The sequence below is a fragment of the Anser cygnoides genome, chromosome 8 (assembly GCF_040182565.1).
Source record: "Anser cygnoides isolate HZ-2024a breed goose chromosome 8, Taihu_goose_T2T_genome, whole genome shotgun sequence".
In the NCBI taxonomy this organism is placed as follows: Eukaryota; Metazoa; Chordata; class Aves; order Anseriformes; family Anatidae; genus Anser; species Anser cygnoides.
This window is the reverse complement of record NC_089880.1, coordinates 2,736,807-2,763,722: the sequence shown is the minus strand read 5'-3', so window position 1 is coordinate 2,763,722 and position 26,916 is coordinate 2,736,807. Positions and strand designations below refer to the sequence as shown.

Genomic DNA, 26,916 nt, shown 5'->3' with positions numbered 1-26,916 from the left:
TTTAAATAAAAAGAAAAACCCACTGAAAAAAACACATCCAGCTGACCAGAGTTAGAGGTCACTGACCTATGGCCTTACAAATACAGAAACGAGCAGAACATTACCCATTGAAACCATCTTCTTCTGATTTTCTAAATAAATGTTCAGATTTGTGGTTTTATTTGAGACCCCTTTCCGTAACCATGTAAAAGCCCCTCTCTAAGTCTCTCCACAGCAAAAACTGAGAAGAGCTTCCAAATGACTGATAAAACCATTTATAAAGTAATGATAATTGAAAATATAAATATGCCTTTCAGAGGTAATATACCAACCAGTGAAGAACTTTTTTAAACATTAAGCAAATGAGATTCATAAAAGCATTGTCTTCAATCTCATCTGCTTGTTATGTTGCTAGAAAATACAGTACTCACCAGTACAAAATAGTAAGCATACAGAGCCGCCAAGTGATGTATTACAAAAAATTTGTCACCAATCGCCCTCCAGTAGTAAATAATAAGCAACAAATCTACAAGAAAAAAGGAATCATGTTAAAGAACAAGTTAGTATACTACCATTTAACTGAGAATAATGTTTCTTTAAGTTTTTAGAGGTATGAATGCAAATATATGGTACCAGTAATTAGTTATCTCTGAAGAGAACACCTTTATCCCAAAGGCTTTCCTTTATGTAGTAAAAGTTCTGACAAAGCATTAAGCAACAATGTTCTTCCAACAGTTGCCATGAATTATTTTCTGTATCAGTGGAAGTACAGGAGCAATACCTTTAGCTGAAATATTCTGGAAGGAAAAAGTGGATCCAAAATCTCATAGCAAGACTTCACACTTATGAATTCACAAATTTGGAAGAAGTGACCCCAAAAAAAATAAGGGGGGTGGGGAGGGAAGGGGCATAGCCAATGTACAAATGCATACAATAAATGCAGGGGAACTTGTGAATCAAAAAATTGTATTAGCAAACAGGGAACCATTAACCAAAATATTTTGCAAGAGACACTTGGAACGAGAAGCATGTTCAACTTAATCAGACTTTTCCAATTACTGCAAAAGTGATATTGTGGACCTGAGCTAATGGTGTAAAGAAAGCTTTGACAACCAAGTTTTTCTTGCCCTGGGCATAATTCAGAAGATTTTCTGTTCTAAACTGGAATAAGCAATTTCTGCCTCTACTTTCTCCAAATAAACAAACACTTGGTACTTTGAATGGAATACTAGCGATCAAGGTTCAAAATCAAAGACCTTACCCCTATGCTTTTCTTAACTCCAGTGAATGCCTTGATCTCTTTTAGATTGGCTGTCCTCAGGCAGGACTCTATATTATCTGATACAGCTGTTCCATTTCCTATTAATAATTTAACTATGTAAGGAAGTAAAAGAGAATGAGTGGCCAGGTTCAGGTCTCTGTTCAAAGGCATTAATTAATTCATAATGAAACTCTGGTGTGTAATTATTCAGAAATAGACACCAATGAATTTAAACACAGAAGATGAAGTTCCTTTCACAGACAAATCAGAGACTTAAAAAAAAGCCACACTTTAACAGAGTGTGCTGATTACCAGATTATCAATTCCATTACAGTGAGAAACCTAGTGTGTAAGATAATCAAGTGTACAGGCCAGCCTCTGATCAAAGGCTTCATCCAAGTACGCAGTTTTCCCTGAAAATAGTCCAAGTTACAAAGTTTTCACTTTGGTAAGTCAGTATTCCCCAGACACAATTCAAGTTCCAAGTAATTTTGTAACAAAATTCCCATGACAATTTTAGTTGACAGTAAACAATTAAGAACTCTAACATATCTAAGGGTTAATGCAGTATTAAGAAATAATTAAAATTTTGAAGTTTTATACACAATTAAATTTTGTCTTAAAATGAGACTAGAAGGTGGGCAGGTGAGATCCTACGACATCATTTGCCTCAGCTTGTATTAAGGGTTATTAAAATTCCTCTGCCAGTATTTGCAGGTCATAAGAAGGAACACACAATAAAAGTGCTCTAAGTTCTAGGCACTCTGAGCGAGTGAAGGGCAACCACTTTAACACCTTCTGAACTGGCTGAAGTACAAAAAATTAGTTGGAGTTGGTGGCTATGTATCAAACTATCACAAAGCCACACTATGGCACTTCCTTAGGGCTTGGGGAGACATCATTCCCATCTTGCACATCCACAGGCAAGATCCTGTGATTTCACCACAACCCACAACCCCATTACAATACAGTTTCTGCTGTGGCTTTTAAAATTGCTATATACATATCACATCTCCAGCATAGTGACTTAATATAAATATATAGGTTAAGTGCATTATACAGACATTGCATAATTACCAGAAATGAGGTAGCCTGTGGTAATAGCAATATTCAGTTGCACAATTGAAGGGTCACCCCTGTAAACACACCAAAAATGCAGTTATAGCCTTTATAACAAGCTAATTTGCAGAGAACATATGGATATCAAGCATCATTACGTCCAACAGGTCACATAATATTTGGCCCCACAGTAAAACATTATGACTTTTGGCTAAAGATCATTCTCGTCACAAAAATGGATTCCTTTTTCACCCAGATATAAGACATCTATCTACTAGCTACCCTAATTGGGACTACCCCTGGCCTTGGGGTAGAGACTCCAATAGCCTTGCTGGAGACTAGAACCTAGCAAGTACCCTGAGCTGGCTTCTCCGGCCAAAGTGAATAAAAGCATACAGCCCAGGCAGTGTCTCTTAGCACTTCAACTGACACTCTACATCTCCATTTTTGTTCTTCTGCCAGTATTAAAACTTTGTTGCGGATGACAAAAATAACTCGCTCAGCTGATGCTTTTCACATTTGTAAGAGGATGGATGCTTATAGAAATAAACAGAATATAAAGAGACATGAAAGGAATTATGTGCCTGCTCTTTGAAGCCAAGGAACCTTCCAGCAGAAATGTTTCTGGCGTAGTTTCCCACCTCCTGTACCTTCCATTTTGGTGCCAAACATTCAGCAGGCAAAGCTCTTAGTAGCAAACATACAACTTCAGTTCCTCTAGGATGTTCAACAAACCCAAACTTGTGAACACTGCTCAAGGGGAGGAAGCATTCACATCACAGTAAATAACTTTTTTGTTCTTTCTTCCATTGTCCTCCATGCGTTCCTACTTTGAGGAGTTTGGTAAGCAATTCTCTTTTTCTCTCCGTAAAGATATGCATATATGCACACATATATATATTAAACTAAGTTGTGTATCTAATCTAGATGTGTTTTGTGTACGTATGAATTGAGCTTCAAGGGACAGATCTACAGATTTATAGAAAGTGGGCTGCCCAGGACAGGCTATGAAAGCAATCTTTGTTGCAAACCTTTTAAGAAAAAAAAAAAAAAAAAAAAAAAGGAAGATAAATGTGTTTAAATCAACCTTCAATACAAACTCCAGCCCAGCTAGAAAGCAGTAAAATGCTATTACTTAGCTATTACTTCTTAATCCTACCGGAATGAAACAATGGGAGAGACTTCCAGTAGTATTACAATCTCTTCTCTACATCTCAAGTCTTTCTCGGTGTCTACAACTAATTGGTTGCTTGAGTGAGAGGGTAGCTTACAAGAAAATGGAAGGACTCACAACAACAGAATTTTGCCATAAGCTGAGGAGAAACATTACCAGGAGAGCCTGGAGCTGTGTCCAGCTCTTAACAGAGGCCATACAACAGGCGCTCTTAACTACAGTCTGAGACAGGAGCATTTTTCACAGGCTTCAAAACCTGGTTTCATGTAGGCTGTGGGCTAAGTGCTTCTTCAGATGTAACTCTTCAGAAAGTCACAGCTAGATGCAGAGCACAGACAGATGTGCTCTCACAACTTCAGGCAGTGCTTGAATAGTTCCAGCCCTTTGTTAGAACTCCAAGCTGCAGCAGTGGCAACACCAAGCCATAACTTGCATGCACACCCAGATCAATTCAGCACAATCACCCAGATTGAGCCTGCACTCAATATCCTTCATTTTCTTATCCAGAGAAGACACAAAGGTCTGAGCGTATGAAATTGGTTCCCCGATACTGGTAAACAAGACTTAACTGGAAGAGACACCTCCCTTCAGCCTTTCCGTGAGAATGCTCACCTTGCAACAAGCCCTCTCTAGGCTTGCTAAATCACCTCAACGACGTACACTGCTGAACTACCCATTTGTCACCTTCCAATACCTTCAAGAAAAGTCAGTCCATGTCAGATTGCCAATTAATCTCAATTAATGGAAAATGCAGAATTTAGTCTAAAATTTTCTGGATTCCTGATATGTTTGAATGGGAAGTGCAACAGAGCTTATGAGCCTTGATGTTTGCAGCCAAGTTTTGATGCGAGTGCCAGGAATGACAAGCAGGGAGTGACCTGAACAAGAAGAGAAGAGCTCTCTCGCTTGCGATTGCTAAGGAGGTGTGCATGACAAATGAGTACACAGGAACATGCACAGGCAGATATAATGAACAAAAGTCCACATGACCAACTTTCTTCGAACTTTTCTGCAAATACGATCATGCTAGATAAAAACAAAATGCTAATTGAACATCAGACCTCACAAAGTTTAATGATTTTAAAGTGGACAGTTGCATGAAAAAACCTGCCTTTTTGTGAAGCTACAACTCAATTCACTTATTTACACCGTCTCCCTCTCCTTATCTAATCTCTGCCACCTCCACATTTTCTACCATGTTATTCCCATCACCTCAAAAACAATTTCTACATCACCTATGTTACCAACTCTGTGTTACATACAGAAAACAAGGCAAAGTGTTACAGGAAGTCCTAGACCATCAAAAAAGGTGTGCATACACAAGGCTAATGAGTCTCTCTAATTTATGGATGCTCTAGTCTTTATTATCCTTTGTTAGGATCTACAGTATCTAGTTTCAGGCATTACCTCAGAGCAATAGCACGTGCTCTCTGCATTGCACCCAAAGCCTTAGCAGGAGTCCTGATCCTTTTCCAGACCTACATCAGCAGCATACATTTAAGCTTCATATGAGCTCTGAAGTTGGGCTGACAGGTTGAGACTCAGAACCTGTGATTTTCCATTATAGGTAGAGATAGATATAAGCCCTGCAGAGAATAACTGGACATGGTCATACAGTCAACGACTGCACAAAGATGGTGGCAATAGCTACAGGGAAAGTGTGCCCATATCAAAACCTTCCCAGCAGTCTAACGTTGGAGAACCTGAGTAATGTTCTCAGGCTACATGAGTGCAAGTGAGCTGCATCAAGGATTCCTGGGCATTTACTCAAAAACTAGAGTTTACTCCATAAACAATAAGCTTTCAGATCAGAATACAAAAATATCTAACATAACTTTTCTCAAACTTTGAAAAAAAAAAGCTTGAAATGAAAAAAAAAAAGTTAGTTTTCTATTTAATTTGATTTTTTACTGGATTTATACCAGCATAATTTAGTAAGTATGAAGACTTTATCGTCACAAAGTGGTTTTCGTTTCTGCCATTCATGATTTCTTTTGTACTGCTTAGAACAAAGCCTACTCAAACAAACCATGATAAAAGCTTGTATCTGATAAAGCTTACCACAACACATACACTGAGCAAGTTATAACAGCCTCCTTTTCATCATGGTTAACAGATCTCGTAAGATATTCAGTGTATTTGGTTTCTCTAAAGATACTAGTATATAAAGAAAAAAATCCAAGACAGCCAGCAATTTAATCCTGTTTCACTACATACGTGAGAGGCCAATGTTATTAAATTTGTGTTATGAATTAGTGCTGCATTTATGAAAGCCACATAACAAGTCAGTGGCAGAGATATGATCAGAATTCGTAGCTTCAAGTATCCAATTCTGTCTAGTCCACACTGCATTTCCATTAGTTTGCAATATCAAAAGAGCAGAACAAGCATCAGATGTTACATTTATCTAAGTTTAAACTGACTCATAATACAGTCCTTTGACAAGGTTAAAAACAGCAGCCTCTGACAGACATATAAAATTAAACTTAAAGTAGGTAATCACTCTTCAGGAAAAATACGGCCTCTTCCTTCCAGGGGGTAAGAGTTTTCAGAGGGTAGAGTGAGATGTCAAAATACCAACTGCAATCTATAATTAACTAACACAAGAGGCATCTTATATCCCCCCCCCCTCAAAAATAAGCATGAAGAAAAAAAACAATGTAACTCAATATAACTAGAAATCACTAAAAGATTAAGCTGAAAATAGAGTATTTTATAACTAGAGAAAATGTTAGAAATTTATTAAACAATCCAACTCCTTGTGAAAATAGCATTATTTTCATCTTCTTTTTCTTAAACAAATATTGGTAGAAGCTTTTTGAGAGGCTGAAATACAAACATCTTAACTCATCACTTTCTACATATATTTTAAAATATATAGTAGGCCCCACCAGCGTCTTTTTTTTTCCAAGACTACCAACAGCATTTCAATTTTGCTTTAAAATGATTATACTAAACAGCATAGTTTCAGTCTTGTCAGCTTACACTTACACACTCAGTTTCATGGATTAGTAATGCAATTTGCTATTCCAAATCAATTGCCTCTCTGTGAAGTGGCATAGAAACAATAAAGACAATAAACTAAGGGATTAGCACTGACAAGTAATTTGGAATTATCATGTAGTACAGACAAAAACGGACGCATCACAACTGCGTATTTTAACAGAAAATAAAGCAATTATTTCAGTAATTAATAAACAGCAAAACTGTTTTCCATTCTCAGTCATGTTATTTTATTGCATAAGTGCAACATATATGTAAAATGTCTTACCAGAGATGGTCAGCGTTAACAGCGTCATCGTACAACAAAATATACAGACAAAACCCACCAACCACCAAGGCATGGAATGTGGACACTGTCCTGAAAAAGAGATCACAGTCACAAGGAGATACTGCCATTCACAACTTCCCATACTGTACTTCATGTAGGATACATCCAAAGTCATGCTCAATTGCATCTCTTCTTTATGCTACTACCAACGACTCATTTGATGTCAGGTGGGAAAGACAGTCAAAAAGCAGAAAATATCTATTAAATAAAGGGGGGGGATGACAAAGGAAGGGATGTGTTGAACAGAAAGTGGGGTCTTAAAGTACAGTAACTGAGATCTACATTTTTTCCCCCTGATTATCCCATATATTAATGAGTCCTTACAGACAATATGACATCCAGTTCTCAAATAAATACTTAGTGCATTGCACCACTTGCTGGAAAAACTAGAGGAAAGCACCTTGCATTTTATATTCAGATTGGCCCATGAGTGCCACAGCAGCTGGCTTCTCCGTCCTGGCACTAAGTTAACAGATGGCCCAACACACATCTCCTGAGACCACATTTTGGAAAGAGGGGCATTAAATTAAAAGTCCTATCAATGAAAGTTTCAGAAAGAATTGCCAGAGCACTTGAAGTAGACTCCGGCCCTCCAAGAGAAAACTCATGTAACCACAAGCTATAGCTGCACATGTGATGTGTAACAGCTGCAGGTTCTTACAGCCAGCAGCTTGCAGCCTTCCTTGCGCTGTTTTACACTCCTCTTCTCTTACACAGAATTGCAGTAGTCAGGGTTGCCTGCCCCATGCTCTAGTACTAAATACCCATGTCCAAAGACATCAACATTGAGCATACAGGCTGCAGGTGTAACGCAGATAAACACCGAAGGCCAACACGCCTGGAGAACTGCCTGTCCTGGGGCACAGGAGGGCTCCTGCCGGCACAGGGCCAGGGCCATGCCGCCCCTGTGCAGCCCCAATGTATTCTTGGAAGGCAGAACAATGCGGTGGGCGCTGGTCCAGCACAGGAGCCTCGTTCCTCTGGCCCGGGGTTGAACACTGCTATAAGCTGCACTTAAGTGTGCAGCTACAGACTGCTTTCCCGCTTTCTAAGCGTGACTAGGAAGAAAAAATGAAGCGCAGAAGTATTTTTACTGAATGATGGATGGTCTTTGAAAGATGAGAACTCTGAGTTAGGGCTGAGCGATCAGAAACGCCTTCGCACCACATTCACAGCAATACGTACACACAAACGTACAGCTGCTGTTAGTTACTAGTCTTGTCTTTGTATGTACTGAATAAATGTATTTTGAAGTTATTCATAGTTTAAATGTGCGTAAATCACTCTCCAGAGTCTCGACACTACCACGCAAGATATAAAAAACACCTCAATTCCCGTAGAAGACTTTCCAAAGAAAGAAGGGTTTATAACCCTTAGTCTATTTCCAGGGGGCGTATTATCTTCTCCTGGCATTAGAAGATTCTATCACTTTTCATGAAAGAAGTCTGCGTTTACAATTTGCTTAAAGAGTGTATCACGCTATTTTCAGCAGCTTTTTCAGAAGTGTTCCAAAAACTGAATGGAGATTAATACAATATGAATATCCACGTGTAGCATGCTGGATGAAAACATTTACTAACCATTATAGCACAGGATTTTTTCTTTTCTTTTCCCCCGAAGAAAGAAAATTATGTTATCAGAACCTTAATGATAATTAATAGTATAATTAAAATGTCAACTCTTGCAACACAGAATTAAAAAAGGCTAGGAACTTTGTATCCTTGTTTAACATATCCTTTGCTTTAACAAAGCATGGCATATAAGATTAGTATTTAAGAAATAGCCGAGGTTTTTGAACTTTAGGAGAGGAAATGCTGAAAGAAGTAAAATTTGCCCTAGCAGATAGTTTATTAGTTTGCAGTTGCAGTTTGTCTTAGGAGTGGCTGTTTATTCAAACCTTAGTTTGGATAAGCTTACAACCCATACACAAACACAGCACTTAAAGAGGAAAAAAAAAAGAGAGAGAGAGAGAGAGAGAGAGAAAGAAAGAGAGAGAAAGAAAGGAAGGAAGGAAGGAAGGAAGAAAAAAGAAGAAAGCAGATTTCCTCCTTAACTTTGCACTTTGAAGTTTCTCCACAGAAGAGACAGAAGGGAAACAGTGCAACACTCCATTCTAACATGGAATCTAGGTCAAGCTATCAAGCTCAGTACATCTCCTTGAAATTACTGTCAAAGCTTGCATCCTTTAACTCCTCATTAAACTGAAAAGGAAAAAAAAAGTTACACTGGTAAGTTGTATGCTTATTCCTTTACTACCAAATATACATATTTTTACAACTGCATAATAGCAATACAAATAAGTATTGTAGAAGGGGTGACAGGAATTTATGCTCAACAAACAAGAAAGTTATACTACATCTGTGTCAAACTATAACTTCTAACTCAGTTTGAGAATCTGCATACTTAAGATCCCATACTCAGTTACTTATTGGCTCTTAATTCTTGGAAGGGCAGAATGAACAAATCCACAGCATGGAAAACATAAACCAGAGCTGCAGTTCAAATGCTTAATTCAAAAAAGCCCTCCAAACTAACAATATATTTTCAATGCTACAGCTCATTTCAGACAGATGCCCTGCTCCAGACCCAGCTGAGCTGATAAAAATGCAGAACCATCCTCTGTGCCAGTTTCCTTCAGGACTGCCAACAGAACCATTTGTGTGAGCGCTCCCTACATCAGTTCAGTGTAAGACAAAAGAGCAAACACCTACTTTTAAATCACTTAAGCTAACCTTTGGTTAGCTGATTTTAACAGGAGATAGTTAACTTTCTCCACCTGCATAGCTATATACAGAATACATACGCATCCATCTATATTCTGTGAATACACAGAATACCCCTAGGGGCATCTTCTGATTTAAGTGAAACGCTGGAGCGATGAAGCAGTTTGACAAAACACCGCATTTGGTTAGCAGAGTTAACAGTCCATCTCTTATAGAAACACAAGCACCATTAGCTGTTGTTTCACTTCATACCCTCCTCAGGTATAAAATCAACAAGCTGCTGATGAACCATGCTCTGCGTTTCATGCCTTCTAACTCCAGAACTCAGTGTGGCTCTGGACCATGACTCATCTCTGTGCTAACATCTACATCCTGCTACAAATTCCAAGCAAAATTGCAGAAAGAAGTAAAAAAGGGTACAGCCCAAGGTGCTTTACCAACTTGAGTAGTTAAACACCTTACTGCAAAGTAGCCCAGAGATTGCAGAACAGCTTATTTCCAGCAGACTTGTGATCTGTGAAACAATTTGTATGTTGTTATGCAAAGCACTGCAACTTAGCATCGTGCTACCAGGCATGGGATATGTCCTCAGAAACCCTATTATGCAATTCAAGGGTCACTTGATGTGGCTTTGCGACAAAGGTTCAGCTCCAACATGATAAAAGTTTAGTTTAGTTTCCTTGTCAACCTTTATTATTGATTTTGAACACAGAGATTAACCTAAGCTTGCACTGATATCATGAACTGGCAACCTAAAAGAGATGTTCTAGCAGATAAACAATTATTCAAAGATCGAACTGAAATTAAGATGGTGCCTCTAAAAGCACTGCAAGTGGACATTTGCCAAATGGAAGGACAAGACTACTTGAGTTACTAATGCTTCATAGACCAGTGGAAGTAACTTTAAAAGTATCTACCTGATAATGCCTCTGAATGGCACAGGGGAGGAAGAGTACAAGACTAATGCATTTTGAATGCAGTTACAGCAGTGCAATACAAAATTTTGAGCTCAGAAATTGAGAAACACCTGAAAAACATATGAACATTATAATAGGCTACTCAAGCATGAAGTTATACTATATCAATTCCTTTCAACTGTAGAAGCTTGTGTACTATATATGTATAACCTTTCAGAGTAGCGTATTGCAAACACAACCTCAGCGACCTGTTTGCAATTACTACCCTATACTTCCTCTATGGCTTAAAAGTGAGGAAAGCACCCATCCCGAAAAGATTCACAGGACTGAACAAGCTGCTACCAGCGCTCTGTCTGAAGGACAAGTGTAATACACCAGGATATACCCCAGTGACAGGACTGAAGAAACACAAAGGGAATGGGGAAGGGTTTTAGAGCAAGTTTCCACAACTCCTTTCCAAACACTTACCCAGTGTCTCGTAATGTCCTCCTCCTCTTCTCGCAGTCCCCCTCCCCACCAAAATACCCACGTAGCTGTCCTGTAACTATAGCATAACGCTGCCTCACCGCAATACTACACTGATGACTCAGCAAATTTCTTTGAGAACCCTAACTTACCGAAAGCAGGTTGTAGTAGTAGCTCTGGGAGAACAGAGAGCAACTTGCATTTAGATCACAGAATAAATTGAAACACATTTAATTTTCATTTATGTTTGGGGAAAAGGAATTCTGTACTTCTCTAACTAGAAGCATCAGAGAGAAACCATTTAAAATTAATCCACATTAGCTTAATATCTGTCAGCGGTCACTGTTTTCTTTTTTAAACTTATTTTGTCATTTGTGTATCACTGTCTAAAGAAGCGTTTATCATACAAGTGTTAATGCTCTGTGCCTAAGCAGGGGCCTCAGCATTTTACCAGCAGAACTTGTCATGTGTGTAGAACTGTCCCGCTGATCATTGAGCACATTTAACTAAATGACATTATGAGCAGTTTTAGACATATAAACACACAGTGGTTCAAATGTTGAAAAGAGCAGATAGTTCATTAGCTGTAGTTTGTTTTGAACACTTTACCTTGAATTCCATTCGATCTTCCTTTTTTGGCTGAGATTGTTAAAACCAGGTGTTATCTGTGTTGATAGCCAAGAACTTAAAACGTGGAACAGGAGCTGAAACGTGGTAAAACTGGCAAGAGCAATACCAATAGTCAGGTTGCTGAAGGAAGCCATTGTTCTTCAGCCTGCAAAGAGAATCATCAGGTAATTTCAGTCCATTGTCCGTTTAACTGTTTTAATCAGGCACAGTGTGTTACTGACAGCTAACTTACCAACAGAAATACTATTCACTAAAAATATAGAAGTATCCCCAAACTTTTTTTTTTTTTACTGTAGAAGTTGTGGTGTTGTGGATTTTTGTTTATCTTTGTATGGTATGCATCCAACTCGAGCTTCCCAGTTTCTGCTACTGGATCCTCCCTGCCCTGAACAATGGAAGTGCTGGCTCAGTAGCCTCTGCTCCTGTCCCAAGAAGCTCCGAAGTTAAAACCCATCTCACTCTTAACAGATTGACGGCTATCAACAGGATTTTGAAAGCAACAATGAAATCACATAAGCATAGTAGAGAGATTTCTAGGTCAGCTGAGAAGGCTTCAGGAAGTACTAACCTCACTGCAGCTTTGTTTTTGTACTTTATAGGGACAGGAGCTCTCACTACACTTTTGTTCACAGCTGAGGGCTTCTCCTTGCCATATCATGGCATTTGAGCTTTTTTCTTTATATGGAAAGCTAAACTTTGTGCAATTTCTGAGCACACTGAAAAGCTTCCTATCATCAGGGCTAATGCATTTTTCAGATCTGTATTGTTTAGCTACTTTATGAGGCCTAAATCAATAGCTGAACAATTCCAAACACAAATAACAGTCTGTAAATACTTGAAGTCATTTCTCAGAAGCCTCCAGTACTTTGCAAGGCAACATGGTATTTTCCCAGAAGTCACAAACTTCTGACATATATCTCTGGTTTGATGGTGTGGAGAAGTGTTTTATATTCCATGACTGACAAAGGTCACAAACTCATAAAAAGTCAATTTCTATTAAGTTGAACAGAAAAGGGGAAGAAAGCCACAAACAAATGGTTTGCTCTAAAATAATAATTTTAGTTAAATAACAATATAACTACTGTCACTCCTTTGATTTTTTTTCTGAAGAAAACATCTAAAAATAGAATGAAGACTTAGAGGCTAGCATAATTTGATGTTATTACAACAATTAGTGGTAGCAAAAACTGATACAATAATACAGTACACTTATGTCCACATTCAGTTCACATGCATTATACAACACGGGAATGTGTATTAGAGTTTTAAAACTATAACTGCATTGCAGATAGAAAGAAACTTGAGCTTCAGGGAGAGACAAAAAGAAATAAAAGTCCATTATTTACAATAATAGCTTCTAAAAAAAAATAAGTGCAATAGCGTAGGCATGTGGGGTACTTGGTGAGTGAGTGTATGGAAACGTTTTGCATTTAAACTGAAAACTTTACACGTGTACTATCTATAAATAGGAGCTAAACAATAAGGAAGAATGCACTTTTGTCTTCAAAGTTTTAGAAGTAGAAGGTTCAATTGTCTCAAAATACCCCCCTTCTCTTTTTTCAAAAAAAAGTGAATTACCTAAAACATTCTCAGAGCAACACCTACCATAAAAGCTACAGCTGTGTGAGCAGAGTGCAGCTCAGACATAAGCAGATCTCTCGAGTGAAACCCACACCCATATCATATGGATTTCAGGAGTGTACCTCAGCCCAGCTTTAATCCAGTCCTAGGGACCCCACACTTGTTAGATTGCATTCGATGTGCTCTCTGGGTGCATCTTCCTGCTTAGAGCAATGCAGAAGAAAACCTGCCTACAAGCTCTGGGACTACTATGCAACACAAACCAAAAGGCAGTAAGTGGGCACGATGCAAAGATTCAGTTTGTGAAGAGCACTTTTACTCCACATTAAGATTTGAAAGTACACACACTGCAATGCACTGCAACGAAGTTTGGTTCATTCCAGTTGTTTATCTGATGACCTGTTCTAGTTTAGCAGCATACCAGCCTTTTGTACGTTTTAATGCTAGTCTACCTGAAACTTTCAATTTCAAATACCATCTGAAAGTATCCAAATATATTTCAAATACTATCCTGAAAGTTCTGCAGTCTCTCGATTATGTTTATAGAGTTCTCCCCATACTTCTCCATTTGCCTCCACTGGCCAAGAGGACACAAAATACACTGCAATGCAGTTTTTAGTACTGGAGACAAGGGTTCAAAGTCTCATTTTCTAAAAACTTTTCAATTTGAAGGAATAAAACAATCAGTTAAGTTTTATAACCTCCAATTTAAGCCCACTGAAAAACATCGCATGGTGCCCATTCCAGAAGCTGCGCCTGGGGCCAGAACTTTGTTGTTACATCTTTAATTTGTAGTAATAAAGTCCTCTCCTGGACCACTTAAAGAAAAAGTAAGTCTGCTTGATTTCCAACATGTGTGAAAGAAGCCAAAATGCATGTTGAAGCCGAATCTCCTCAGAAAAATATCAAAGGCAGTGAACACAAAACACACCTACTTTATCCTTTTGACCAGAATATTAACAATTCTCATGCCACCAATTTTATTCATCTGCCATGACTACACTAGTACCTCTGACTTTGAAAGACACTAACAATTTCTTGGACAAAAGAAACACGTTCTCTTTTGTTCCCTTAGCACCAGAAGATTTTATTAAGTAAGTAGTATTTCAGTGCATGGCAGATGCTCATTTCAGTACAGGAGATTAGGGAGTTACACACCAAAAAAAAAAAACAAAAAAAAAACACCACACCTCCCAACCATCCCTTGCAAGAAATGAATTAAAAGAGTTGCTTTTTCTTCTATGGAGATTGTACATGGAATTTGTTTTAAGAAAAAGCACTTGTGTGGAAAGTACATGATCTGACTTTCAGAAGTATTATGTGCATACACCTCTCAGCACTTTTAGTAGCAAGTACAGAAAGAACCACGATGCCAGCAAGGGAGGAAGGTATGGCAGCAAAGAAAGTGGTCACCCAGCCCCTACGGTTGGTCTGACAGGTACTAAGAAGAGTTTTGCAATACTGATTTCAGAAGGGGATTTCATACATGCTTTATCAACACACTGTTCATGCACATAAAGTGCCAAAGTCCAGGAATAATTTCATATTTTACTTTGGCAAATTAAGAGTGCTGCATTTTAATTCAATTCAAGAACCAGGTTTTAGGACACGATGTTTTATATGAGATGAAAGAACAGTTCAACTATAAACATTTTCTCATATTTCTAAGTTGTTTTCAGCTATATCCTGTTGAACATCAAAATCAACTGCTGCTTACCAGATTTCATTTTTAAATAAGCAAAGTCATTCACTTTGCTGAACTAAACTTTATCATTTAAAAGTAACATAATATGCTTCTGATTACATATGATTTCTTTGTTCTGACGAAAAAATCACTAACGTAAGTCAAAAGTGGGTTTCAACTATGCTGTGTTTTTCTGCCCCAGTATCTTCTCATGGCTGTCCAGCAAAGTCCAGTCTAGATACAGAACTTCATGGATTATATATGAGCTGACACTTTATCCCACAAACTGCATAGTCATCGATTACCATTCAGTCAGCGGATGCGGTTTTTGAGCTACTGGAAGGTGGGGAAGGGGGTGTTAGTGTAACTACTTTGTAGTTCAGCAAAAAAGTAATGTATCAGGCTTGGTTTTTCACCATTAGCTATTTAACAGCAGACTTTCCCTTCCTAACCCAAAATTGCTGTCTTAACCATTCAGCTAGACAGTAAGTACAAGTGGTCCGAACTTCACTCTTGCATCTTTTCAATGTAGTCTTCATGTAAATAAACATCACCAAATGCTTGAAACTAAGAAATTTCAGCAAGGTATTAGTTACAAGTGTCTAGCACAGTATCGGATTGCTCTGTTGACCCCACTAATTTTGAAAAAGCTAATAACAGAGCTTTTCAATAGTATTCAGAAAGCACTGAAAACGAAGTCTTTTCATCCGGTATTAACATTCTGTGGTTTTCCTGAGATTCTGTTTCTACTTTAGGATAAATAAATAAATAAGAGCACTAAAATTACGTATATGCATACGACAACTCAAAATTCATTCACCCAAGTGTGAAACCATTACAAACTTCTAATAGAAAGAAGTCAGCACTTAGTGAGAGTATAAAGGAGCAGAAGAGTTACCAAGCGTTTGTACCATCCATGGCATTTGGTGTTTACGTTTTCCCTGCTGATATCAATCTTTCACAACGCAAACGTAAGACATGCTATTGTATAACCACAAGACATAGTATGGAGGTGCAGAGCAAGGTGCGTGGCCCACAGCCCCTATTTTCTTTACGACTAGGGTGATCAATTCCCAGCCGGTATTAGGTGGTGAAGCCGCTAGCGATATCAGGACATCCCATCCCATCCAGCCCTAAGTTCTCCTGATCTGCTTAAAACTGAAAGCTAAACCCAATCTTCGTAAAAAAACTTGCCACGATAATATCCATCAACTCGGTACTAGCAACTGTCGGCTCGTTTTACAGCAAACCTAATAACACAACACCTGCAACGCTCCAGTGTTGCCACGTTGCCGGTCCCCACCAGCAGCTCCCGCCGCCCCAGTCACGTTGGTCGCACCGCACTCGTTCTGTGCCTCGGCTCCGGAACAAGCGCAGGACGACTCCCCAGCACGGCACGGCAGCCCCACGGAGACACCGAGACAAATGACAGCCACCACAGCCTAAGCCATCCCCTCCTCTCCTCCGCAAGGATAGCAGCGCCCCGAGCTCCGCCGGGATCCCGGAGCACCGAAGCGACGCCGGCGGCCACCCGCCGGCCCGGGCAGCTCCGCGCTGCGGCGCCGCTCCCCGGACCAGCCGGCTCCCGGGAGGGCACGGAGGGGCAGGGGGCAGCCCCGGGCGGCCCGTTACCTGCTCCTGGGGCAGCCCCGCGGGCAGGGGCCGCCGCACAGCTCCGCGCACCGGGGCCGGACCGAGGGAGGGGAGGGGAGGGCAGAGGAGAGCCGGAGGCCGCCGGCCCGCCCTCCGCGCCCGGCAGCGGGGCCGCCGGGGCCGCCCCCGCCGTGCCTCCCCGCTGGATGCTCCGCCGGCGGCGGCGGGGCTCGGGTTACGGCAGGCGGGGCCTTAAAGCGGCCGAGCCGCCGCCGCCACCGGCTGCCGGGCCCCGGGCGGCCCCGCGGGGCCGGGGGCTGCCGCTGCCCCCCCGGGAGCCCACTCACCGCCCGCTGCAGCTGCCGGGGCCGCCCGTGCACCGCGCTGGACTCCGGACCCCAAATCCTGCCACATGCGGGCGGCTGAGAAGGGCTGGCGTGTCGGGGGGGCTGCTGCGGGCAGCGCGCCGCCTGCACCCCCCGCGGCGCTCCCGCCTCCGGGGCCCCGCGGCCCGAAACGCCGGCCGGGGGCAGGCTGCCCCGTACCGCTGTACGGGGGGCGCAGCTCCTCCGGCAGCGGGCTGCCCGGGGAACTGCCGCTGCTGACACTCGCTACTGCTGACACCAAACGCCGGGCTGTTTCTGGCGAATTCATTTTACATTTTTGAATTGTCACGTATTTACAAAACCAAGCAAAATTCTGCTAACGCAATGAAATACTGTGACGATCAATGGGCTTATTTAACTTTTTCCAGGAAATGGCAAATTTTATGAACTAGGAAGCGTAACGCTCATCATTCCATTTCTTTTTGTATAATTCTACTATCATATGCATCCCAAACCACTTCAGCTTCCATTTTCCATTAAGGATGCCTGATCTTCAAGAATGTCTAAGTTCTCTTCTCTAAAACAATTAACATTAAAGGTATTCAGATACACCTTGCAATGAAACAAGCTGCACATGCCCAAGAAACCATCTCCCCCAACTGCATACACTGATCTCTCTTGCGAGATGTCCCCCACGGCAGGAATGCAAAGGCTTAAATCCCGAGCAGAAACTGATGCTGCCTTACCGCCGCCGGCTGGAATGCAGGTATGGATATTGAGCCATTGAGCTCTGTGGAAACGGCAACCTGTAGGAGGTGGGCAGGGCACACCCCCAGCATTTGTCATTGTTTCAGGCTACTTCAGCTTAATCCATTGCTAAACATATAAATCATCTGCCAGATAAATATTTGTGTAAAGATGAGAACTACTGAAGTTTGACTTCCAATGGACTTGTGTCATATGGCTGACTGACTTTTCTGAACCACGAGGCACACTCAGCTGAGTAAAGCAGGAGATCCTGATCCTGCTCCCAAATTCTTCCATTCCAGAAACAAACAGATGGATAAAGACAGCAATAGAATATAAACACAACTTCTTAATGAAATTGGGATAAAATCCTCATCTTTTACTCTGATGTCCTATCATTTCATTCTTCATATAACGAAAAGATTTCAACCTACTTTCTTTTATGTATGTCTGCAGTTTCTGGCGAAACAGAACAGTCATTACAACCTAAGAACAGCATGGTGGAATCATAAACCACTTCCAAGATGACAAACTAGAATGTTTTAAGAGAGTGTTTTCTTCAACAGTTCACCTTCCAAAGAGCAGGCCTCACTTCTTGTTTAGTCTAATATCACCAAATTTAAAATGTCTTTATACGTACTTCTTGCTCTCTCAAGCCATAACAACTGTAACAACCATCTTCCACGTGAACAAGCAGGAGCCCCTGGGGATGACAGAGGGCCTGTGGTGCCAGGGAAGGCTGCAATGGCTGTTCTCAGGCCCGCAGGTACACTGGGACAGGCAGGCACCGGCAAGGACTCTTTCTGCTCGCAATTCAGAGCCAGAGGCTCTGACCAACAAGCTCTGGCACATTCAGCAACCTTGTTTTAGGATGTTCTTTCTCCCAACTGCCTGAGGTCATGATCGTTCCAGCAGAGCACAACAATTAAGTAGGCAATTTTTTAATACACCTGTTTATGACCTGGAGCCTCTACCTTAGAAGCATGGTTGTACCTAGCAGCAGGGTAAAGCAGGCAGTTAAGAGTGGTAATGTCTTAAACTGAACGGATAACTGTCAGAGCTCTAAGCTTCAGAATAACCCATCACCATTATGCAATTACAAGGCTAGGAAGCATCCAGAAGACAAACCAGATTCTTCCCAAACCTCTGCATCAGGCCAGCATAGCACGCTTCTTACCAAATAATTCCTCTGGCCCAGCATGCTGCGTGGGTGAAAGAAACTAGTTTGACCTGCCTCACTACTCTCACCTTGGCCCTTGATAAGCACGTTGTTGAGCACGCAGCAGATGATGACCAGAGGCAATACTGTCTCTCAACAGCCCAACAACACGTGCTCGGTTGAGCAAAGCTAAGGAAAGCTGAGAGATGGTGATGTGCTGAGAATTTCTGGCTGGTAGCTGCTCTCCATGTGCATATAGTGGGATCTCTCTCAGCTTTTTGATAAGGAGAGAACTTGCAGATAAAAGAGAACTGGCTAAGGAGGTACAAAGGCATCGTAGTAGAAGGCTGTGGACATGTTTAAATACAGCTACCTTAAGCCCAGGTTGTCTTTGTCTGTCCTCTTTTCCAGCCAGAAATGTTCTCCAGGAGGATTTTGAGCACTGCCTATATATCTGGGATTGTTTGTATCTAGTAATCCTACCAGATTGGATGCTACTGCATAAGTGTGGCAGCTTCAACTTGGATGTCTTACGTCCAGCAAAGCCAAAGAGGTCTCAGCACAAACACACTATGCCAATGTTGCATGGGCAAAGAAATTCCAATGAAATCAAGAGTGTTCTCATACTCTTATATGGTGCTGCATGAATCACAGAATATCCTGAGTTGGAACGGACCCACAATGATCATCAAGTCCAATTCCTGGCTCCACACAGGGCCATCCCAAAATCAAACCACACCTCTGAGAGTGTTGTCCCAATGCTCCTTGGACTCCGGCAGGCCCAGTGCTGTGATCACTTCCCAGGGGAGCCTGTCCCAGTGCCCGACCACCCTCTCAGTGAAGAACCTTTCCGTAACACCCAGCCTGACCCTCCCGTCTCAGCTCCATGCTGTTCCCTCGGGTCCTGTCGCTGTCCCCAGAGAGCAGAGCTCAGCGCCTGCCCCTCTGCTTCCCTCGTGAGGGAAGCTGAAGGCTGCCATGAGGCCTCCCCTCAGCCTGCTCTGCTCTGGGCTGAACAAACCAAGAGACCTCATCTGCTCCTCATAAATCTCCTCCATACCCTTTACCACCTTTGTGGCCCTCCTTTCAAGGCTTCCTAATAGTTTTATGTCGTCTTTATACTGGCGGTACCCAAGGCTGCACACAGTACTTGAGGTGAGGTCGCGCCAGCACTGCGCAGAGTGGGACAATCCCTTCCCTCAACCAGCTGGCAATGCCGTGCCTGATGCACCCCAGGGTATGGCTGGCCCTTTTGGCTGTCGGGGCACACTGTTACTCATATTTAACCTGCCATCAAACAGAGCCCCCGGGTCCCTTTCCACAGGGCTGTTCTCCAGTCTCTGTACATATAGCCAGGGTTGCCCTGTCCTAGGTGCAGAATCTGGCACTTTTTCTTGTTGAAATTCATGCAGCTGGTGATTACCCAGTCCTCTAACTTGGCAAGATTTCTCTGCAAGGCCTCTCTACCGTTAAGGGAGTCAACAGCTCCTCACAATTCAGCATCAGCCACAAACTTACTTCTTAGTGTACCATTGAGCCCTGCATCCAAGTCACTTACGAACTTACCATACAATTACTTTCAGCATTTACAGTAAGTCCTAAAAGTATGAGGCTTATTGATGTATCTTGTGCACCTAACCTTTGCACTGAAAATACAGTAGCCCAAGGGTGGGGTAAGCAATAACCAGAGTAGTAACACAGCCAATTGGTTGCTATACAGCAACCATGGTTCAGCTTTCACAGCTTATGCACCTTTTCCTCACTCCCTTGTGATGTGCAGCCATCATTCTCAAGCCGTTGTAAAGAAGAGTTGCCACCAATAAATAGGAACCGTCAAGAAGTTCCCCAGTAACAAATACAGCTTCTGGAGACAAGCTTCAGAAGGGAAGGGCAACAGGGTTTCTATGGTGAGATGTAAAACAAAGACACAGGAACACGGGGGAAATATGTGTGTGTGTGTATATATATATATATATACACACACACACACATGTTGATAAAAGGGCAGATATGCTGAGAGAGCACAGGGGGGACATGGAGGTACTACAGTACATTTGCAGATAACAGCATAATTCTGGTGGCTTCAGTTGGATCATCTTATTTACACTATGTAAGAGAAAACTGCGCTCTGCCTTTCATCTACACTTTAATTACAATGAAAATTCTTGACTATATTGATAATTTTAAGCTTCATGCCAAGTAGGCCCAAATATTCCATAAATGAGGAACAAAGCTGGATGAAATGGAGTGGGTCTGCTAAGATGGGGGGGTAAAGAGAAGGCAGTCCAACGTAAGTTGAAGTCTGTAGTAACCCATCCTCAGCCAAGTTGCACACACCTGTTCCATATCCTTCTCCTTCTGTAATTGACTTTCAGGGTAGCATTTCAGACATGGTAAAAATTTCTTGTCAGATGACTGCTTGTAACTCCTACTAAAATCTGTGAGAGAGGTGACCACAAATAGAAAACTACATGGCACCCTTTTCTAAGTATGCCTGTTATTTCAGAACTGTGCTTTCTCAGAACTGAACTTACCTCTGCCAAGAATCAAACTTTTATGATGGTTGCTGTACTGAAAAGTGAGGCATATGTGAGAAAGCAAAATACTTCTAGAGAAGTCAAAAATATTTTGGTTGCAGCTTTGAACTTAAAACATAACTAACCTTTCTGTCTGAATTTACCAACTGTATAAAGAATAGAATCTTAATGTTTAAAGAACAACCTAATCAGTTTATGAAACAAATTATATAACATTGTGCTGTAGCAACAGTGGATTGAAATCAGTGACCTAAAAAGTGCTCTAATTTATTTCCACCTTAGAAAGTTCCTATGTTTACCTGTCAGCAGCAGGAGATATTCCCAGAAAATCAATTATACATGTAGGCAAAAATATCATGGAGAAGAAGGAATGTATGAAAGAGAAAGCACAATTCTCCTTTCACAATGTTGTGAATCAAGAGCAACTCCACTGAAGCCAACAGTTACACTGGTGTGAGTGAGAAAAGAGCCAGCTCCATTGTCTGAAAATTGCTCATGCCACCCCTGGAGTCCAATCACAGGAAGTGTAGGCAGCTAGTATTACAGCATTTAATTCAGACAACCCATGACTGAAAAGACACTGAAAAGAAAGGATCTGAATTTGGTGTTAGCCAAAATAGCTGAAAAATAGCAAGGAAGTAGTGAATGGAAAAAGAAAAAAAGAAAAACAAAAAACCCACTGCATTTTAAAAAAAATCCCTTCCCCCCAAAAAAAAATTTGCATTAAAAAAATGACTGTTTCTGCATGCTTTTTGTTTGTTTGTATGTTTTTTTTGTTTTTGTTTTTTTTTTTAAACACTCTGCATGCTCCCAGTTAATAACTGTTGAGTTGTATGTTTGCCTGAAGGAAAAGTGTAATCCTCACTTTCCCACTTTTTGTATGTTGATACATACTTTGTTATACCTACTCAGACTGAGTGCTATAGAATGTGAATCTTACCTTTTCAGCACAGGTCACTATATCATACCTTGTCACATTTTCAGGTAACAGTGCACTAAATATCTTAATTTCCCCGTGTTAGTTTACTTCCTCCAAACACACCCTCCTTTTTTTCATGTCAGATCGGTTAGTTGAGCTTTCTCAGCTCCTGTCACCTCCCCATTTGAAACAGCATTTCTGACAGCAGTACTTACTCTCAGTGATCAAACAAAGGCTTGTTCTGGAAAGCTGTCTGGTCACTAACCTCTTCCCGTATCTCAGCCTCCCTTCTTCAGTTTTCTTCCAGCTTTTCTGTCTTCTCTTCTCCATTTCTCTCTCATCACACGCTCTTTCATCTAGTTACACCTCACCTGCAGCATTACCCTCTCTGTTGGTGTTATTGTCCTGATTATAACCATCCAGAAGCTATTGAGGACCTGTAAAACTGCACATTGTGAGTTTATTATTCTGCATTACAAACATTACACTGATGCACCTTGTCAGCATTATGACAAAACATCAAACTGCATTAAGACAAATGCGCTGAATGTGATCTACAGAACTTTCAAGAATAACACTTTTTTTTTTCCGTTTCCAGGTCACTCTTTTTTGCCTTTTTTTGCCTTTCCTACTTTATTCTCTATTTTCTTAGCACCTTTCCCTTTTATGTCACATTTTTTTCCTCCTCACAGTCATCCTTCCCGGCTTCCTTGACTGGCCACCTCACACTCCTGCATGCATTTTCTTTCCTCTGATGCGCCCATACAAAGGGCTGTATTAAAGGCAGTACTGCAGCTTTGTTAAATGTGTCCTTTGCTCTTTCATAAACAATGCTGCACCTGGGTGCATCCTTGGGATCTGCAAACTGAGGGTCTAGAAAGCATTCCATTCCCAAAGGCTTAAACCAGACAGCTCCAAGAGTAACATGACTTCTCGGTTCCCTGATGTGTGAGATGGAGCACACCAAAAACAGCAGGAGGAAGCCTGAAATAATACAAGACTTTTTTAATCACATGCACAGATCTCCTTTTGCATTGTGGCAGTTGAGACTCTTAACAACAAGAGCCCTGTAGAATTGGGTAGTGACTAAAATTTGGTAATGTCAGAGCAGCAGAAAATGAAAGAAGATGTACTTTGTAAAGGCATACAACTGAAAAGCATTAAATTGGTGCCAAACTGTACTAAAACCAAATTATTTCCCAAATATTCAATGTGCGAAGGACCAGAAAGCAATATCTGTTTATTGACTGTCAATTAAAAATTAGCATAATTTAAATAGTGAACAAAATAGCGTACATTGACTCCAGTTTTTTTTTTGTTTTACGCGTCAGCATCAGATTTTCAGAAGCAGCACATCAGGTAACAAGACAGAATGCACACTTAGGAGTGTATCACTCATCTGTATGCTAAAGACAGCTTCCAAGCCTTGCTTAGATCAGTCTAAACTTTGGCACACGCCATAGCAGCTGCACAGCATTCAACTATGCCTCTTTCAGAATGTACCATGGTGCAGAAAGAATGGTTTATTTAGATATTTGAATGTCAGATATATTAATTCGAAAAGGTTACGTAGTTTCCTCAGACAATATAGTTTGCTATGAATGTCTCTGTCAATTTTCAAGATTTTACAAAAATTTATCTATCACTTTTAGTGATTTTTCCCTCCTTTGCTGCTCTGTGAAAGTTTTGAGGAAACAAGGAAGGAAAATTAGTGGCACAAAGAAACAATGAAACCTCCTGCACGCTCACATCATGTATGTCTAATTACTGTTGAAATCCATTTGAAAAATCTTGAGTAAGAAAATAAAATCGTTTTCCACACAGTTCCCAAATACAGTACTCATTAATATTTGCAACAACGATATATTTTTCAGAGAACAACATGATTTTTACATTGTTCTCTCTTAAATACTAAAACTTTTAAATTTCATATTTTGGGGTAGATATTAAAGTGGTATAATTTATCTGCTTAGGAGCCTCAGAATGAACTATTCTTCCTTGCTAAAAGATATTATCAATAAAATAAAGACCCTGCTTTTAGAAGTGCTAATTGTTAATACTGTAATTTATTTAAAATTTTTGTATTGGCACTCTTACCAATTACTAACTTCTTACCTAGAGTTTAATTCTTAGTTTCTGTTGTTATCAGCAGGTCTAGTGATTTTGCCCCTCTCTAAAGCCTTGATCTGCACATTATTTCATACAAGCCTCCACACAATTCTAGTTGTTCGAAGGAGATCACGTTCTGTCCTGTAACTTGCAAACCTATTATCTAAACAGCAGTCCTGGTAAGAAAGATTTAAAAGAGAAAAAAAACTCTTTTTACATCCATTGGGGCTAAAACACAGAACTAAAGGTTGCCTTTCAGATCAAGTGGAGAATTTTTTTAGGTATCTTTTTCACACCAACACTAGTCAACGCCAGATATATTTTTACAGACATGCAACACTCACTCTGATCGACTTACTCAAATGTCTACAAAGATTAGGGAAATAATATAAAACCCACAGATAATTAAAAATAAGTTCAGAAAAATGCAAAAATAAACCTAATCGTCTATCTAATATATATGAAAAAATGCTAAGGTAGAACTTTCACCATAAAAATATATCATGCAAACGTTATAAATGAGTTTGAAAAGTCTCTTTGTGAATTGCAACAAATACACTGTATAAATGCAATTTTTCTGGAATTGGATATTTACTAATTACAACAGCTTGATCTCTTTCCAGCGCTGCACATTTATTTTGTTGTTCATGTACATTTTGCTATAATAATTCTACTGGAACTTCTTAAAGAACTTCTTAAAGAAATTCAGCATTCGTTCATTTGATTTGCTGAATTATGGATATTACACATCTGGAGTTCCTCTGGAGATGTCCTCTTTTTAAGTGGAAATTATGCCTCAGCAGAAACAAGAGCTTCCCCACTGAAAGCAGGAACCTTCAGATTCAAGGTATTTGGGGCAGCAGCGCTGCGCGTACGCAGACCCAGTCCTGTGGTCCGTGTGCTGTGCTCTGCTATGCACAAGTCAGGTACGTTCTGGCCGTACCGTGCTCCACGTGCATGCACGGAGTGTTGGGCTGGCCATCTCTGACTCACTGGATGTGCCAGACTTACCATGCAGCAAGTTCACAAGTTTCACAATTCAGCAAATCCAATGCTTACGTATACAGGCCATCTGGGCGCTGAACAAACTTATTTGTCAGGTTATCCTAGGGAAAAACATGAAACCAGGTTCCAGGGCAGGCAATGCTCTGCACCTTGCATAATTAATCTATCTTAAACAAAAAATACTCCTTAAAATGGGACAGTCTTTTCACCTTTCTTTTATATTGTGCCTGTCCCAAAGTATTCCCGTGTCCCATAACAATAAAAAACAATCCAGAAAAGAACACAGTACTTCTTCCCCTTGTAACCACTGTGGAAGCTGCAGGAATACAAGCTTCTCATGATCTGATTCTTAACCACCAAAATAAACAATGTAGGGAGAAGGTAACAAGTACAGGGCCAGTAACTTTTCGTGTCATTTTGAACAAACTATTTTTTCTTTCTATGGACAGAACCTCCTAACTGAAATTGCAGCTTTCCTTGCAGTTTCTCAGTTAGATGCAAATAAATATATCAACGCATATATGCACTCTTGGTGTGACTATTTCCTGCTTAAGAACTGCTTGTACCTACAATCATACCAGCCCTCCCGATACAAAGGTCCAGTCAAAAAGACAACATAGCTTGTCTTCAAAGTATTTAAAAAAAAAAAAAAAACCAGGAAATCACTTTTAAGATCTCTATTTGGAAACTCTATTTTTTACTTGTCTTTGGTCCAGCATTAGTAAATCAGAAACTACCATGAAATCTCGTGTTTTCACATGCATAAATTTTTATTCTTTTCACTAATACATTCATCATCAGTCAGCAAAATACTTGATACCATAACTTAACTCTAAGCAATTGTCTCATCATCGTTTAATTCACGACAGGAACTGACCAACTCCTCATGACACCTTAACAATGCATTTAACTCACACCAGCTGATGCAAATCATGTATTTTTTCCTAAAGTTCGTTTTATCAGAGAGAGAACAGTGTTGCACATTACCTGAAGTTGATGAAAAAAAGGTGAGGGGGTATCTGCCTTTAAATTGTACATGATCACGCAATTGAGGACTTTTAAAATGTAGTGCAGAAGGTGAGCCATTGGGTTCTATCTAGACTGTTAGCTGTGAGACCTTTTTATTACCAGTTTGCTGCATTTCACATTATACATATTTGTAACAAACCAGATAAAAGCAATAGAAGGAATGTCAGATTTCAATTTTTTAATATATTGTCTTGCAAGGGTTATGCGCAAATTTACACAAATTAAAATACTGACATAACTTGACCAGTCCTTGCAAACTCTACAAACAATTCAATTTATCTGCATTGAGAGTTAGTGGAGCTGTAAGATTCAGCTGCCTTTAATAGGATTTTGACAAATCCCCAGACCTGGCAGTATCCCCAAAACAATAGTCAATAAATGACATTTTAAAATATTACTGCAAAAGACACAAGGAAAAAGGGAGGAAAGGAAAAGCAAATGAAGGACAGCGTAGAGCAAAACCAGAGTATACCATCAACTCCAGCATTTCACTAACTCAATGCTAGATCTTCAGAAACCTGAACAGCTCAGAAAACTGTACTCACTTTCAACTCAGGAGCCCATCTTTACTGGAGAAGATATCACATATGTTGTATCCTCATAAGGAGGGGATGGAGAGAGCAAAAAAGGGTGAGGCATTTTTCTTAAGCCTAAAAACGCTAAGGGTGGAGTACTGAAACCTAGAAAA

General features: G+C 40.5%; 1 protein-coding gene across 6 annotated transcripts in view; it reads right to left on the bottom strand.

Moving 5' to 3' along the window:
* TLCD4 (TLC domain containing 4) overlaps positions 1 to 26,916 on the bottom strand; it is a 43,191-nt gene that overhangs the window by 10,474 nt on the left and 5,801 nt on the right. For 2 of the 6 annotated variants that reach the window (XM_067001626.1, XM_013186581.3), the window contains exons 2-5: positions 11,519 to 11,684; positions 6,745 to 6,834; positions 2,318 to 2,376; positions 411 to 505 (exon numbers count right to left, since the gene is read on the bottom strand). In XM_067001626.1, coding sequence (XP_066857727.1) covers positions 411 to 505; positions 2,318 to 2,376; positions 6,745 to 6,834; positions 11,519 to 11,673 — 399 coding nt within the window. In that variant the 5' untranslated portion in view covers positions 11,674 to 11,684. Of the gene's footprint in view, positions 1 to 410; positions 506 to 2,317; positions 2,377 to 6,744; positions 6,835 to 11,518; positions 11,685 to 16,069; positions 16,391 to 16,436; positions 16,592 to 16,744; positions 16,883 to 22,350; positions 25,301 to 26,916 lie in introns of those variants that run through there. The other 4 variants (XM_067001625.1, XM_048067276.2, XM_048067275.2 and 1 more) reach the window with 4 other exon arrangements.